The sequence below is a fragment of the Cucumis melo genome, chromosome 7 (assembly GCF_025177605.1).
Source record: "Cucumis melo cultivar AY chromosome 7, USDA_Cmelo_AY_1.0, whole genome shotgun sequence".
In the NCBI taxonomy this organism is placed as follows: domain Eukaryota; kingdom Viridiplantae; phylum Streptophyta; class Magnoliopsida; order Cucurbitales; family Cucurbitaceae; genus Cucumis; species Cucumis melo.
Genome location: NC_066863.1, coordinates 4,187,215 through 4,204,537, shown reverse-complemented (window position 1 = coordinate 4,204,537; position 17,323 = coordinate 4,187,215). Strand labels below are relative to the sequence as shown.

General features: G+C 33.0%; 3 protein-coding genes across 4 annotated transcripts; 2 read left to right on the top strand and 1 right to left on the bottom strand.

Annotated features, from left to right (window-relative positions):
* The first annotated feature begins 1,002 nt into the window (after positions 1-1,002).
* On the top strand, positions 1,003-4,407 carry LOC103501792 (uncharacterized). Its single transcript, XM_008465487.2, has 9 exons — positions 1,003-1,228; positions 1,310-1,388; positions 1,753-1,831; positions 2,319-2,400; positions 2,668-2,776; positions 3,104-3,192; positions 3,263-3,327; positions 3,419-3,497; positions 4,098-4,407. The coding sequence occupies exons 1-9, from the start codon at positions 1,160-1,162 to the stop codon at positions 4,242-4,244; spliced, it is 798 nt and encodes a 265-aa protein (XP_008463709.1). The 5' UTR covers positions 1,003-1,159; the 3' UTR covers positions 4,245-4,407.
* Positions 4,408-5,859: 1,452 nt separating this feature from the next.
* LOC103501794 (probable E3 ubiquitin-protein ligase ZFP1) lies at positions 5,860-9,669 on the top strand. Of its 2 annotated transcripts, XM_008465488.3 has the most exons (7): positions 5,860-6,024; positions 6,129-6,243; positions 7,361-8,043; positions 8,349-8,740; positions 8,869-8,985; positions 9,063-9,233; positions 9,342-9,669. In XM_008465488.3, the coding sequence occupies exons 2-7, from the start codon at positions 6,227-6,229 to the stop codon at positions 9,471-9,473; spliced, it is 1,512 nt and encodes a 503-aa protein (XP_008463710.1). In that variant the 5' UTR covers positions 5,860-6,024; positions 6,129-6,226; the 3' UTR covers positions 9,474-9,669. The 2 variants fall into 2 exon arrangements, with proteins under 2 accessions (XP_008463710.1, XP_008463711.1); XM_008465489.3 differs by lacking the exon at positions 6,129-6,243.
* A 442-nt stretch (positions 9,670-10,111) lies between these two features.
* LOC103501795 (ras-related protein RABA1f) lies at positions 10,112-12,374 on the bottom strand. The gene is made up of 2 exons (XM_008465490.3): positions 11,900-12,374; positions 10,112-10,916 (listed from the first exon to the last, which is right to left on the bottom strand). The coding sequence occupies exons 1-2, from the start codon at positions 12,118-12,120 to the stop codon at positions 10,484-10,486; spliced, it is 654 nt and encodes a 217-aa protein (XP_008463712.1). The 5' UTR covers positions 12,121-12,374; the 3' UTR covers positions 10,112-10,483.
* Positions 12,375-17,323: the final 4,949 nt, after the last annotated feature.

Below are 17,323 nucleotides of genomic sequence, written 5' to 3'. Positions count from 1 at the left end.
AGCGAAGCGACCTAATTAGGAGTATTTCATCAGTAGTAGTTCTGGAGCTCAGCGACCTTAGAAGCAGTAGTAGTAGTGGGTTTTCCTTCTTCCTCTTCCGGAGCGAAGCGACTTAAAATCAGTAATAGAAAAGAAACAAAGACAAAGATGCCCGCTTAAGGCATTCCATACGAGCTGGTCAGAGCAAAGCAACCGCCTGATAAGCGAATTCGTTAACAAGAGGAGGGGAGGACAGGTGACCGGGGGAGCCTAGACGGAGATGGATAACTCAAACCCATGATCCCCATCGATTCCATGATTATAAGTTCATTCCATGCCAGGCCAGACCATAATAGGGCTAGATTATATACATTCTAATTATGAGAAGGGGTCATTCGAGTGTATTTAAATCGATACTATGTTTACATATGGATCCCTACGTCTTTACATTCCATTTAGGTCGACGGATCTTCTCCATTGAAAGATTCTCATTCTTTCTATTATCCCATTTTCTTTCAAACATGGATAAGGTAGTGGTTCAAGCCGGTTGAGAGTACGAAATAAGACTCATCTCAAATTCTTTGAGGATGTCCCATCCCTAAGTGAATGTTTTTTATTTGACTGGTCACGAAGTTCATAAAGGGTTCAAAGAATATTTCAAAACAAAGGCTCAAAGACTGGCGTCGAGCTATTTTTTCGCAGGACCTCCCCTACAATATCGTCACCGCAGTAGAGTTTCACAACTTCTCAACAAATTATTGAATACAAACTTGAAAGTTATAAATCTCTCCAACAATTTTAAAATTTTAGGCTAACACCGACTAATAATTGTTTTAATTTAAACTTTAAATTTAGAAGGTTATAAAGATTTAAACTTTTAACTTTCAAGAATTCAAAATCTAAATAATGTTTTTGAAAAAAAATTTGAAAAATTAAAATCCAAAAGTTAAGAAAAATTAAAATCCAAAAGTTAAGAAAAATGTATAAAGTGATATATTATATGTGAAATTATAAAATGAAAATATTTTTAAACGATGAAAAATTAGAAATTAGAGCCCTCCTCTCCTTCCTTTCACTGTTTCCCGGTTTAGGGCCACCGGGAGAGAAGACGACCGAAGCGGCGGCTACTATTAACATGTAAATTGTGGGAGTCGGACGTTAAAGTGGGAGCTTCAACATTATGACATCTCAGCTCAAGAAGAACCCTAAACCCAAATTACTCAACCCCAATTGGGCAATACTCCAACAAGTACTTCTTCTTCTTCTTCCCTCCATTCCTCGTTTTCCCTTCTCTTTCCATCACTGATTTCTATCTATTTTTATCCTGCAGAAGCTGAAACCCCATGGTTCAAATCATTCAAAGGCCTCTACTGTCCCGAAATCCGAAGCTTCATCAAAGACCCTTTTAGGTAAGAGTTCTTCTTCTACCCCTCGGCTCAAAGTTGCTTCCCATTTAGAGCATTATGAACCTTCATGCTCATGTTCGATGAACTCTGTCTTACCTATTATCCTTAATTCTATGCGATTGTATGAGCCTCACTAGTTCAAACAAAGAAATTGAGAAGTGGGTTTTGCAGCAATCGTCGCTTGAGATAGTGTGCTTTTGATTTTTGGAACTTGGGTTTTCTTATTATTTTATTTGGAAGTTCTTAGTTCACTAAATATTTAGAATAACTAAACAAGTTCTTCTTTCGGTTACATTCTGATGAATCCACGTAGTTTTTGTTGTCATAACGTAGTGATTTAGTTAACTAGGGCGACATGGGTTTACAGGGAAACGCAAGGAAAGATCTGATGTGGAGTCAAATCATTCCCAGAAGAATATCCTCATTCCGGTGAATGATGACTTTAGGTAATCTTTTAGAATTATTTTTTCTTACTTGAAGAACATTGTAAATTGTTGACCACTTACTTTAGATGCAAATTGAAAATATTTCTAATTGTATTACATAATCACCAACGACTGGAGTGGTATTGATAAATGCTTAATGATAATTCAATCCTCGATTATCATAAGTAGCAAGTTCATGTGACTAAATTATGCTATAAAATTATGATTGGACTTGGAATTAGACATATCAAGTTCTTTGTATGGATTCTAATCCTGTAGTATTGGCAAATGGCAAATTGTGAAATACATTGTAGTACATCTTCTCATAGTTCAAAGTTTTAACTTTTAAGTTCCTCACTTCTCCCAAAAAAAAAAAAAAAAGAACAAGAAGAAGAGAGAAAGAAAGAGAAAAGCTCGAAGTTACTCGGTTCCCTGCTTTTGTAATCTTTGCCAAACATCGGATTTTATGCTCAGTTTCAAGATAGTACTGACTTTATACTTTTGCCAGTCTTACAGATGAAGTAGCTATGGATTGTGAAATGGTTGGAGTAGGTCAAGGTAACAAAAGTGCCCTTGGACGTGTTACACTGGTATTCATTCCTTTTTGAATTTGATCGCCTGTTATTCGTGTCCATGTATCTGGTTTTTTTGCATACACATGGAGAGAGAGCCTCTTTACATCCTCCTTCAATCAGGAAAGAGGATGGTTATTATTATTGTTATTTTTATTTTATTTTTTTGGAGGGGTTGATAGTTCAACTTGCATTCTGATAAGTAGCAGCTTCTTAGAGCAACAAAGCATGACATTTAACTTTTCTATACTATTAGTTGCTAACAGTACTGGCTATTAATGGCAGGTAAACAAATGGGGGAATGTTATATACGATGAGTTTGTACGCCCGATAGAGCGTGTGGTTGACTTTCGGACCCAAATTAGTGGCATAAGACCCTGCGACTTGAAGAAAGGTCGCATTTGTTTTCCTTCTTTCTTTTAATATGTATATTTTGTTGTTTGCTCTGCTGTTTCCTTAAAGAGTTTAATGATGTTGAAGACTCTAATTTCTAGCTATGTACGATCATACCATTATATCTGTTAGAAAATGAATGCTTTGCACTAATATGCAAGTGGAATTTTGAGTCGGTCGATTAATGATGGTCTGGGATTTGAATTTTTGAGGTTTTTGCTCCCAGTCAGTCTTTCATCCTTCGATTTCCAGTTAGGATTTATATTCGTTACGTTAATTTAGGTTTCATATATGTGATTAACTTATTGATTTAATTTTTTAATTTCAGCTAAGGATTTTCCAACTGTCCAGAAGAGAGTGGCAGAGTTGATTAAAGGAAAGATTCTTGTTGGCCATGCCTTGCGTAATGATCTTAAGGTATCTAAATTAAAATGGTTTGAAGTATAAACCTGAAAAGTTATATTCAAGTTCTCTATTGATTTGACAGGCATTACTCTTGAGTCATCCCAAGAATGACGTGAGAGACACCTCCGAGTACCAATTCTTTCAGAAGTAATAATTTTGCTCCCCATTGTACTTTATAACTTCCACCTTTTAAGTTCTACTTTGAAATTCATCCATTCTCAATTGTTTGATTAAACAGGGAAGGATGTAAAAGAGCTCTCCGCCATCTTGCAGCCGAGTTTCTTGGTGTTCAGATCCAAAATGGGGAGCACTGTCCTGTAAGTTCTCTGATTTTTTCGTAGTCTCTTTTGTTAAACTGGAGAGAAATCGGGGTATTGATTATAAAGCCACTTGGGTTGACCTAATGGTCAATAAGGGTCATGAAAATAATAAAGGGACTTAAATAGAGTGGTTTCAAGCCATTTTAATTTATATTCTATGTGAATAACCTAATATTATAGAGTTGAGAGTTCAACACTTATCTCTCGATAGACTGACATAAACTTGAAAGTTTAAGGATTAAACTTGTAATTTAACCAAAAAAAATTCTACCCCTGATATTTTATGGTAATTACATCTTACAAGGGTCCCACTTAACCACCATGTTACAACTTCCAAGAGTCCTACTTTACAACCATGTTACTTGGATTCATCCTGAGATTCATGATCTCCCATCTTGGTGGAAATTAAGTACCTTATCTTACCTCAATTTGCAAATTCTGGGAATCCATATATGTCATTCTGGCTTCCTCTATTACTATCTATGCCAACGGCTTGCAATGAATTTATTCATCTGGTTTCTAATACTATTGATATGTTTTCATGGGACATTTTGTTTTGATAAATCTGTGAAATTTGGATGCAACTTTCTTTTGTAGGTAGAAGATGCTCGTTCTGCCATGCTGCTCTATCAGAAGAAAAGAAAAGAGTGGGAAAAGAGTGTTAAAGCTGAACAAAAGCTTAAATTGAAGCAGAAAAAACGCAAGCCAAGGAAGAAATCCAAGGATGGAGGAGGTTTTGAATGATCAATCAGACTCCTAATAGCTTAATCCGACTTTAATCTTACAAAAATGTGTAACATGTTAGTATAGAACTTAGAATGAGTATTTATTACGGAGATTTGAAACCATGAGTTCCATTCTTTATTATGAGTGAAACTATTGGCCTGTGATATTGGCCAAATTTTGATCTTCGGCCTCGAAAAGAATTATTGGATATTGATGTTGAAGTGAATAATATTGTGCTAATGTTGTGATTTTAAGTTTAAAAGTGAATAATATAGTTAGGTATATAATAATGTAAAAGTAAAATAATGCTTCGATTTCTTGTTTTTGAATGAAACAATGACATGAAAGAAATGCTAAATGACATAAAAGAAAGATCGAGAGGAAATACTAAACGTCGACACCACTTGATTTTTAGGTCAAACTAAGACCGACAGAATTGAGTGAAAAAGCCATCAGATATCTTAATAGTAATCTTTCAATTAATTGTTCTACATTATAAAGATTGTTCTCCCATGTGAATTTGGTAATATTGAAGGGCTAAGACTTTACTTAACCTTATACCACATCACACTTACAATGAGATTATGAGCTTTCTTTCTCACTTATCTTGTTTTGTATGGACAATTCAATCTACCTTACTTTTTATGAAAAGACATTCATTTCTATCTTTTAGGAAAATATAAAGTCTAATATAATTATCCTAATATATTCTCTTATGCTGCTGACCATCTATCATCTCAAGAGTAGTGTACTCACTGCACTTTTTTATACCATACATTTCACTAAAGGGATGATTTCCATTGATAAACGTGCAATTATCAATGGATATCAATTATTCGTAATCGTCCAAAGATTTACTCAAAACATATCTATTCTTACCGCATCTATATCTAATACATATCAATAAACAACACCTCAATCTACGAATCAAGTATAGCTCTACGACAAAAGGCATGAAATTTTTCCTTAATCTTTACATTTGTTGTAATTGGAAGGGAAGAAAAACTCACTATATGACTTTCAATCTTTTTTCAAGCCATTTATTTTCTTTATATACAAAATCCACTTTTAGTCATGAGGTTTGAAGTTCTGGTTATTTGATCTTTGAAGTTACAAAATAGACACTGTAATCCTCATGTTTGCTAAATACTTCTAAAAGATTTATGAGTTAACTTGACCGTTAGTTTACTAATGAAAAAATGATATTGCATGTTGAGTTGACACGTTTTAATTGACATAGGTTTCGTTTGAATTGATTTAAGAAAATAATGTTATTGAAGAAACTCATTTTTTGTTTAAGCTTTATTTTTGTAAAAATTATTTAAAATACACTTAAAACTCTATTTTGAGTGACTTACGAACGCTCTTATTTTTTTCAAAATAACTTATATTTTTTAATTAAACACTCAAAAAATGTAATTCAAACATATCACTAATACTTTTCTTACTTTTTGCTTGAGAGGTGGAATTAACTTAGAGATTATTTAGAAACATTTAACAAACACGAGGGATTAAATTGTTTCTTTACTAACCAACTAAATAGACAAACTTAAAAAAAAATGCATTTTGTCTTTTTTTAATTAAAAAAAGGTATGTGGTTAAATGAAGTGATAAATTACAATTCTTTTTTTGGGAAGAAGAAAAACAGTTGGCTGAGTCCAATCAGAAATCTAATTCTGGAAGAGAAAATGGGAAACGGAGAGGGACGTTTAGATGCTATCGATTGACTAAATTCCCTAATACTCATCTTCAACTTCTCAACAACACACTCTCTCTCGCCGATCATACCGCATTCACTGTGAGTTCCTTCTCCCATTTCGTTCTTTTTCTCTGTTTTACCGATTCTATCTTTGCTTTTTCCCCTCTTCCTGCGCTTAGTTACTGATTTTCGTTATCTTTGAGGTCAATTTATTGCATACCCTTTCTTTGATTTCTTGGGAACTGTTGGAGTTTGGTGCTGATTTCTTCCAAATTGATGAACATGCCAAACTCAGTGGCGTATGATTGTGAGCATTGGGTATTTTCCCTCTTAGTTTTGTTTTCTTTCCCTTTTTTTTTTTTTTTTTTTTTTTTTTTTTTATGGGGGGCGAAGCAATATTGTTTAACTGAAAGCCTTATTCGTGGGATTCATGAAAACGTTGATGGGTATGGATGGAATGTTGTTGCCTTTACATTTTAGTATGCATTGCACATTTTTTAACTAAGATGTTAATGTAGAGTTGTTTGTGAGTTTTGCGTGGACTTTGAGTCGAAGCTGTTGAATAAAATTCATTTTCTGAACCACCTGCCTACTTATATAAATTTAGAATTTGGTGAAATTATCAATTAACATTTTTACATTGATTGTGTTAGTATTCTCTCATAAAACCTCCCAATTGTATTTTTCTTCTTCTTTCTTTTTTCTTTTTTTTTTTTTTTTTTTTTTTTTTTTTTTTTTTTGTCCTTCAAAATTTCACTACCCAATATCTCCTGTACATTGATCCTAGGCATTGAAGATAAGGATAAGGGTAATTTTATTGGAACATCTTGAGACGAAAAGAATGGGGATTGTTGCCAGTTTTGTGGATAAATCTTAGGAATGATGTTGGATGTTGAAAAATAAAAAACCTGCTGATTATCTCCCATGGATTTAGAAAATGGGTAAAGGTTTTTTTGGTTGGAGTAATGAAAACACTCTCTAAAGTAATGTAAATACATGATATCCTAAAGTACTGGTGATTAATAGATGCATTAAAGTTTTCTTTGGGTGCTTTGCTCATGCTACCTTTTCCCCACTACTTTTCTTCACAACTACTGTGCCGATCTTTACCTCCTTATTAGTGCTTGAGAAGCTTGTGCCAATGTGCAATTTTTCCATGATGTATAATTCATATTCCTTGGCATTAGTAAAATTTCTACTTGTTTAAGCATCTGTTATGCTTGCAAGATTTTTATCTTTTCTCTCATATGGAAAGGTAAATATGCTTATTTTCAGTACTTTTATTCTTGAGATGGTTCTCTTCATCACATTCAATCTCCCATCATTTTAATAAAACGAGTTCATCGAGTGAATTTTCTTATCTGACAAGTTAGATGTTGCTTGTTTATATCATACAACAGGATACTAATAAACATATTTTTGGTTTTGAGAGTAGGTATAACTGCACTTTCATGGACATAAGGGAAAGAACTCGTGTCCCTTGTCATACACCTCCAGCAATGGATATGGAATTAGATCAACCAAGTCTTCTTCCAGAGCTTTCTCTTTCTAGCCAGGGAGCCTTCTCACGGTGGAGTAGCCATTCGATGGTAACAGCTTCCAGAAACTCAATGACTCCTGATGCTCAACATCTACCTGAGCATGCTAATGGCGCCATACTCTATGGAGTGAGCCAACGCAGTGGTTCTAGGATTCAGTGTGCTCAAGATTTACATGTCACAACTGCTGCCAATTCCTGTTCTTATCTGACCTCACCATATGGTAATCACAATCAGCATTTACCATCTCCTAGAAATGGATTGATTGGAAATCCTGCAGATACATATGCCAGGAATAGTCATTTTATTGAAGGTGGATTTCCGTACAAGAGAAGATTTTCTGAAGGGTTCCCTGTCAGTTTCCAGGGTCCCAATAGTTCAGCAAGCTTCGAGTCTTTAAATGCACCTTTTAATTCAATACATGGCTATGCTCGTAGCCATTTGATTAGAGGAGACATAATGGTTCAGCACCAACAGCCAGCTAACAATGCTCTTTGGTTAGACCACCCTGTAAATTTTAACTTTGAAGATCGAAGCACTTGGACCTGGAACCAAGCTCCTGCTGGTTTCCCTATTCATGGTATATTTTTCTTCTTCATTCTATTAAAAAGGATTGATTGTTCAGCTATTTATTGCATTTTTTGTGTTTTTCTCCAATTTTTGTTTATAACTATTTCTCAGGAGGTAATTGGTTGCGTAGTTACATGAAAGATTTTTCTTCAGATATGCTACCCCTTCTTCCATTTAGGTTGCTGGAACTTTAGAAGTTTTTCTTTTCAAACTACTTTCATGCTAGGAGATGCTGTGTTAAAGTATAATGTTGAGTTCTACTGTCAATTATAGTTTAAACTACGTTGGTGTTTATTGCAATTCACGACTTTACAGGGGACAGTGGGATTAGAGGCTTTTCAGAAAGTTTTAACTCAGGAATTCAAAGTTTTAGTGAAATGTCTGGGATGAGTTCTCCAAATTTCCAGCATCCTCCTTCCACAATAATCCAGCATTCGAGTCATCGAGTTCCATTACCACAGGCACACTTGCAAGGACAAAGAAGCCAAAATATCAGTTTACATCCCCAAGCAGCAGCTACTACACCAAGGGTTACTTTGAGTTCTGCTTATGGGATCATGCACCAGTATTCTGAGCTAGAGCCTAGGCATACAAGAGATCTTCCATTTAATGACCACATAACATATAATTTTCATCAAAGCTGTGTTGATCCAGAGACAATGTTTCGACGCCCTTCAACCTATCAACTGAGAGTTCCAGAGGAGGACGTAACTATTTTTTCTATATTTTTGCCACTGTTATACAAATTTATATTTCTGCATTATTTTATTAATTCATGCTAATATCATATTAATGAGTTTGATGAGATGAGATGAGATGGATTTGGTGTATGCAGGAATTCTCTGTTCGTGGGGCTCGGGCATCAGCTTCAGCTTCAGACTCCAATGATATTGGAGGTTTTAATGATACATACAGAGATATGCGCCTGGATATTGAAAACATGTCATATGAGGTGAAGTAATTCTCATTTTCTGGTTTCAAGAACTTTGATTTTATTAATATAAAAATATGCTTAATACCAATGTATAGGAGCTTCTTGAATTAGAGGAACGGATTGGCTATGTCGGAACTGGGTTGTCTGAGGAAATAATTATGAGTCAGCTGAAGACAAGCATTTCTATATCATCTGCTAGGGATGTAAATTTAGAAGTCGGCGCAACCTCTATGAATGAGGAAACGAATTCATGCACCATATGCCTGGTAACTTCATCAATGTACTTCCTGCTTTTGTTTTAAAAAAAGTTATTTGGACTATATGTAACTGATAGCAATAATATCGTTTAAAACGTGGCCTGAATGAATTTATAGGATGTCATTGATGACGGGACAAAGATCGGAATCCTTGATTGCGAACATTATTATCATGCAGATTGCTTAAAACAATGGCTGCTCATAAAAAACGTTTGCCCAGTCTGCAAATCGGAGGCATTGACAAGATGAATGAATTGGGCTGATTTTGAACAGTTGAGTTACGGTTTAGCTTTAGCTGTTCATTGACGATCAAACAATGATCGGTTTAAACTATATTGTACGTTTGTAAATGTCTTGCACATATATACAACAATAAGACTCCAACTCATTTTTATTTTGTTGGTTTCTTAAACTGTGAATGCATTTTTGTACATAGTTGTGTTTATATTGTGAAACTGTACATGTGAAATGTTTAGGCTTTCTGTGTATTTGGTATTTTGTTATGTTATTTAACATAGATTTTATCCTTTTAGGACTATTATTGTGATTTTGGCATCCTTTGTTGTTCATCAATGTGTAAGGTTAGGTTTTGGGTTCTATAGGCTTGTGGAGAGGATCAAAATTGAATCAATTCTCATTACAAATTTTAACAATACAAGTTGAATTTGAATTGAAGCTTGGTAAAATTTGAGAGACTAAAATCCAAGTGCCACTTTGATAAAAAAAACCTAGTAGGGCAGAATCTTGTCTCCCACCGCAACAAATCTTGGTCAACTGTTTGTATAGTATAATATCTTCAAGGATAGTTTGATTTTGGGGAGGGGAAAGTTGGTAAGTAAAGTGAATTCTGTGGAGGAATATAACATAATCCCTCATAGCATGCAAAATTGAAAAAACTAAAAGAATTCTGCTCCCATTGAACAACTGAACATTTACCTACATACAACTTCAGTTTAACAGATCTCTCTATATCTAGAACAATCTGATACAATTAAAACTATGGGGCATTACAAAAATTAAAACAATAAAAGAGAGTGAGCTTGGACAAGAAAGTACAAGGAATTTGACAATAAGAAGAGGTGTCAATTTCAAAAGACTTCAAATATGAATCCAACCCTCCGAGAAGCTCTCCATCACCGTAAAAAATGACCATAAAGTAAATGTTCGTTGAGCAAATCCAGGAGTGGAAATTCAAGACATAGCATAATGAACTCATCCTTTTACTCCTTTTTGATGACCTCATATTCAAAATGATGATATCATGAAGAGCAGCAACCAACTTTCTTCATTGCAGAAACATCATCCTTGTTTCCAACGTTAATGGTTTGTCCTTTAGGCAACGCTGCAGGATCCTCTCCAATTTCAAGTGCTTTTCTGCAAACTACACGATAGATTTGGGTTAGAACTTCGGTAAAAGCATTCTCGACATTCAGAGACTCAAGGGCAGATGTCTCCATGAAGAATGTGTTCTCCTTCTCTGCAAAGGCCTGGGCATCCTCAGTTGATACAGCACGCAAATGTCGCAAGTCTGCCTTGTTGCCAACTAGCATTATCACAATATTTGAATCAGTGTGATCCCTAAGCTCTTTCAGCCATCTCTCCACATTTTCAAATGTCACGTGTCGTGTGACATCATAGACAAGCAATGCACCAACAGCTCCTCGATAGTATGCACTCGTGATTGCACGGTATCTGGCAAAAAGAAGCATATAAGAAATCACTTTTTCACTAAGGGTCCTTTATCTTTTGAAAACCATGAAATCTCTACAACACTTTAAAGTCTTCAGTATTACTCATCCAGGCTTCAACATTGCCAAATTTACAAACACATACTAAAAGAAAAGGCAAGCCTTGCATACTACATTTTAGTAACGCGCCTCAGATGTTGGAGTTAAACATGTAACGAGGGTTTTCCAATTTCAATATGATCCACGAAGTATATACAAAAATCACATGATGCACGATGGTAATAGGAAATATAACCACCTTGCTAAAAAATGAGGAAACAAACAAATCAATACAGGCTGACCGAGAATGGAAACGCACAGAGCCAAAATCACACTACAATCCACAGGAAAGAAGAACAGTTTCATTTAACTGAAAATGCTGGCATGACATCCATGAAGAAACTCAACCGAAATTTCCAACACTGCTTTTTAAAATTTCTATAACAATGCAATTCAGATTTTGTCTGGGCACAAACAAGCATTATTCTCTAATCAGATCCAGATCATTATTTTAAAGAGAGAATTCAGACTACTCTAGGAAATGAGGTCCCACGTGAAAATCGATAGTGACATCCCCTTATCGATCAAAATTCACAACTCCAAAATTCTTATCAAATTTCTTGAGACCGAAGGTATCTAAAAAAGCAAAAACATAATCCCAGAAACTCAAATTACAATAACGCGATCATCATCTCAAGAAGCACGCAAGCAATCCGTGATAATCAATATCTGAAAGCTACTTAATTTCAGATGCCCAACAACATAAGAACACACCAAAAATCCCTATAAACCCCTCCCCATCTTTCCCAACAAGTTAAAACATCAAAATCTTAAATTATAACATTAGATCTCAATAAAGAAATATAAAATAAAGTTATCAAGATCCACACCAAGACAATGCCAGAATCCATCAGAATCATGGAAGTAAAAAATAACTCATTGACAAACCTTTCTTGTCCAGCGGTGTCCCAAATCTGAGCCTTGACGATCTTGTCATCAACCCGAATACTCCGAGTGGCGAATTCAACACCGATTGTGGATTTAGACTCAAGACTGAACTCATTACGCGTAAACCTGGAGAGAAGATTGGATTTACCCACACCCGAGTCACCGATGAGAACAACTTTAAAGAGGTAATCGTAATCGTCGTCCGTTCTATACGCTGCCATACTTAATCAGGTCGAATCCGATGACTGAAATTGGATGGGTCTGAAAAAATGGAGCTCAAAAGGTTTTGAATTGTTGAAGACGATCACTTCGCAACGTTGTTATGGTGAAATGGGTTGGTTCATCTTCAACCTTCCGCTGCTTCTGGGCTTAGTAACGGACTTGGGACTTGGGCTTTTCAATACCAATATCCAAATATTTTAGGTTTAAATCTTCGCTCTCACTTTTAAATTCTCTATTTTAGTCCTTCAACTCTACGTTATCTTTCGTCTGGTCTTTACGAAAAATGAAATATAGATATTGGCGTACAAATTCAATCGAAGTGTATCTAGTAGGGGTGAGTTTTTGGTTAGTCGGAGTTTGCTTTCCAACCAAGTCGATATTGAATCAATTATGATCGATTTAGTAAATGTACAAACTGACTACGACTATAAAAGAATACAATTTGATCCTTCGTCCTTTTCAAATGTTGTTGATTTAGATTTTTCTCTTATCGATACCAACCAAACTTCTCTTTATCTTCATCCAATTGATTTTGGTCGATCTACTCAACTTTTTAGTCTATCATGTCACTTCACTTCGACAAGTCCACGTACCCACACTAATACATTAATTGATATATTTAAAATCATATTAAATAACTTTAAAATTATCGAAGTTTTATCAAAATTATAAGGATTGAATTTTAACATTTAGAAGGATAGAAATTAAATTTTAACCTTTTCTAGATATTTATGGAGCAATGAACAATTTAGGAAATTTAGGTATTTATGAAAATTTCCTACTTACTACAACAACTAGCAAAGTTATGCCATTATTGGCTCAACGAATTGGACTTGGCCCATGCAACAAACTTACCTCCAAAGCTTAATTGAATAGCACAATTCAACGTAAGAGATCCACGTAGCAATTAGATTTAAAGTATTAATATATATAACAATATTTTAAAAAATTATAAATATATAAAAATATTTCGTAGTCTATCGATGAAAAAAATTTGTCACTAGTATTGTAAATATTGGTATATCGAGAATACAAGTCTATTGTTGATAAATTTATCCATATTTACAATTTTTTAAAATGTTGTTATATACTTAACTATTTTTCTTAAAGTTGATACCTATTAATTACCTAAAAAAATTCGAGATTTTGTACTTAACGTAATTTGAGGTTTTGTGCTTTTAAGTTTAATAGCAACGTTTTAAATATATATTTCATGAATATTAATTTTGAAAAAGATTTTTAGTTTTCATGAATTCCATCGTTCAAATTGAAAAAAAAATTGTATGTATATATATTAGCAAAATAAATCAAAATATAGCAAAATATTATATTAAACAACGTTATCGAGAATAAGAAGTATTATAATTGATAAAATCTGAAATTTTACTATATTTTACAAATATTTTCAAAAGTCGTTTTTTATTTAAAAAATATATATCATTTTTTTTTTCAATTTAAACGATATAGCTCGTATTATTAAGTATATTATGTATTTATGAAATATAAAAATGGAATGAAATAGATAATATAGAAATATGTGTTTGGATATAATACTGTCTATTTGGAACCAGATCCTTATGATTTTAATATTTTGATACTTTTCATAAAATTGTTTCATACCAATGAAAATAAAAATAAAATCATCGCTAAAACCAGTTCCGACCTATAAAAACTACATTATGATAATGATAATAAATAAAACTTTTCTTTTCAAAGGAGTGTTTTTGAGTTTTGGAAAACCAATTTCGATAAAGTCTGTATAACATTGAAGAAATAAATTTTCGTAAAGCTTAGTACATGCATGAGTAATGAATATAATTTTTTCAAGGAAGCTCGGGTTCATATCGATATATATCTATGTCAAAATGAGCATATAACTCAATCGATATAGTGTTTGTATTAGGGGTATTCACAGTTCGCACCGAACCACAAAAATACAAAAAAAAATCTCATTTGAAACCTAACTGAACCGATCATCTTTGTCAAACCGAACTGTTTATGCATAAATAAAACCGAATTATCGAAACCGAACCATTTTATGCATATATATTAGAATCGAAATTCTTTATAGACATTATACATAAATAAAAGACCTACAAAGTTACAAACATAGATTGAACTAATTTGTATAATAATTAAATACAAGATGTAGAAATTTTAAACATTGTCGACATTCTGCCTCTTGCCTATAATATACAAAATTTTAAACCAAAAGAATTAGAAACATGATCTTCCAACTTTTAGAATGAAAATAAGGGTTTAAGTGCCAGAGGGTGTCGTCTTCGTCTCCCTATGTCGTTCGTGTTCGAGCATCGTTCAAGTTCCACTTCCAATACCGTTATATATATATATATATATATATATTATTTATTTCTATATATATTTAATTTTTTAAATAAAAGCAGTTCGGTTCGGTTTTCGAATCGGTTTAATGTCTTAAATCGAATCGAACCGCATACATTCAGTTACGATTCGATTTTGGTTCGATTTATCAATCGGTTCAATTTTCAACTATTTTTTGAACATCTCTAGTTTGTACCATCAATTTCGAAATTAAATAATCAATTCCTTTGTCTTATGTATATGTATATATATATATATATATATATATATATCATAACAATCTTTAAAATGAAGAGATTTTATAATGTATAACCATTTTGGTATAAAAATATGGGTAATTATAATAGGTAGCAATTTTTAGAATAATTATTAAGTATGTAGTAATATTTAAAAAAAATTGCAAATATAGCAAAGTATATCAGTGATAGACTCTTATGATTTATCAGTGATAGACCAACATTTGCTACGTGGTTTATCAGTGATAGACTCTTATCATTGATAGATTTTGACAGTTTTGCTATATTTGCAATTTTTTTAAAAAAATGTTACTATATACTTAATTATTTTGAATATAATTGCTACATTTGCAACTATCCCATAAAATATTAAGTATATGTCAATATTAAACAATTTGCAAATATAGCAAATTTTTTATTTTTTTTTAAATATATTCCAATGTTGCCCTTTGTTTTAAAAAGAAAATTGGCACGATTTTCTCCTTCTCCATTTTCACCCTAATTTCTCTTCTCCACGATTTTCTCCCTTCTCCATCTTTACCACCGTTTCTGTGATTTCCTCCACGTTAAGCACACCTTCTTCTGCCTCCAACGACACCTTCTTCCACCTCCAACCACACCTTCTTCCGCCTTCAATCAGACGTCGTCTTATTGTCTATGATTTTCTCCTACTTTTGTTAAATCATCTGGTATGTAATCAGATATTTTTTAAAGATTTTAGATTTGATCTTTCTTTTTAGTTGTTTCCTCTTATTTTAGTTTTTCCGTTTGAATCTTTGTAATCTTTGATTTCAGTTGTTTCCTTTAATTTTAATAATTTTTCGGTTTGAATCTTTGTAGAATATTTTTTTGTCAATTTCATGTTTTTAGGTTAAAAGAATTACATGTTCCTTTTATTATTATTCTTAAACATCGATGATATGATCTCATCTTCTTTGTAGAATTACATGTCTATTAATGATAGTGATAAACTTGTATCCTAGTGTATCACTAATAGAAGTCTATCACTAAACACTATGATACAAGTCTATCACTGATAGACACTTTATCTTCTATCAATGCTTCAATGTAATACTAGGATGATCACTATTTTTTTAATTCTGTAGTAATTTGGAATTATGATTAAGCTTCCAATAGTAGTGTTTCATAGTGGACAATGGGATGATACAAATAGTTACTTGAATTACAAGACTACAGGCATATTGGTTGATGATATGACGTGTTTTGAAAATTTAGTGAGTTTGATATTAGGAGAAGTTCAATTTGATGCATCTCCTTCTTCAATACAATTGTCAATCTTATTCGATTATGGTATCACTGATATTCAAATTGTGGTTCAAATTCAGAAAGATAAAGATGTTACTTGGTTTCTAAATTTAGTTAAAGGACAAATTACAAGACATCCATTAGTTGCTCATGCTATTGTTCATGTCTCTAATATGGATTTAGAATGGTCTAGTGTTGTTGACAGTGGGATGGATAATTTGTGTTCTTTGCTGCCTTCTTCTTCCATTGATGATGATTTTCAAATTCTTACAGATATTCATGTTAGTAGCTTGTCTTCTACATTCGATTTGAAAGAAAAGATATGTTTGCAAGCAAAGAACTACTATCAAAGTCATTTTACTACGTTGCTATAAAGAACAACTTTGAGTTCAAGACTGTGAGATCAAATTCTAAATCTATTGAGACAAATACTTCAAAATTGGTTTTATGATCGAAGGAAAGTTGCATGTTGTATGAGAACTATTTTAACTAGTTGGTCTGAGGGAGAATTACGAATACAACATCAAAACTCAAGAAGCTTCGCAATAAGTTTTTGTGTTTCACTGTTTATTTATTTAATTAGAGGGTAATGTAACAAGACCTATCAATGATAGACTCTATCGCTGATGGATTCTTATTAGTGATTGTCTATATCAGCCATAGATTTTATCAGTGATAAACCATATATGTTGACTAAGTTTTTTTTTTTTTTCAGGTTAATGCTATTAATGATGTTGAATTTCAAGTGATTGATGGAAGAAAACAATTTCAAGCGTTGAGTAGGACGACCGCGAAAACAAAGAATACTATCAATTGACGAGAAGAAAAGTCACTCAAAATGCAGCCATTGCCATCGTGCTGGTCACAATCGTAGAAATTGTAGGATTCCACCATTTTTACAGTGACGTGATATTATGTTTTTTATAATAATCTTTTAGCTTGAGCATATAGAGCATTTATTTTGTATGTGTAGTAAATACTTTCTATTTGTTTGACTCAAACCGTTCAATAATAATCTACCTTTTTCTCAATACTATAAAAGTAAAAGTGACTTTATTGTAAAGTCTATCACAGATAGTTTCTATCAATGATAGATTTTATTGTGTAGTCATCACCAATAGTTTCCATCAGTGATAGAAACCAATATACAATTGAAGGAACTAGAAGGGATAATTGATGAAAGGAATGGTTCAAACCTTTCAATAATAATCTACCTTTTTCTCATGACTATATTGTAAAGTAGTAATATGAAATAATTCATTATAAAGTCTATCACAGATAGTTTCTATCAATGATAGACTTTATTGTGTAGTCATTACCAATAGTTTCTATCAGTGATAGAAACCAATATACAACT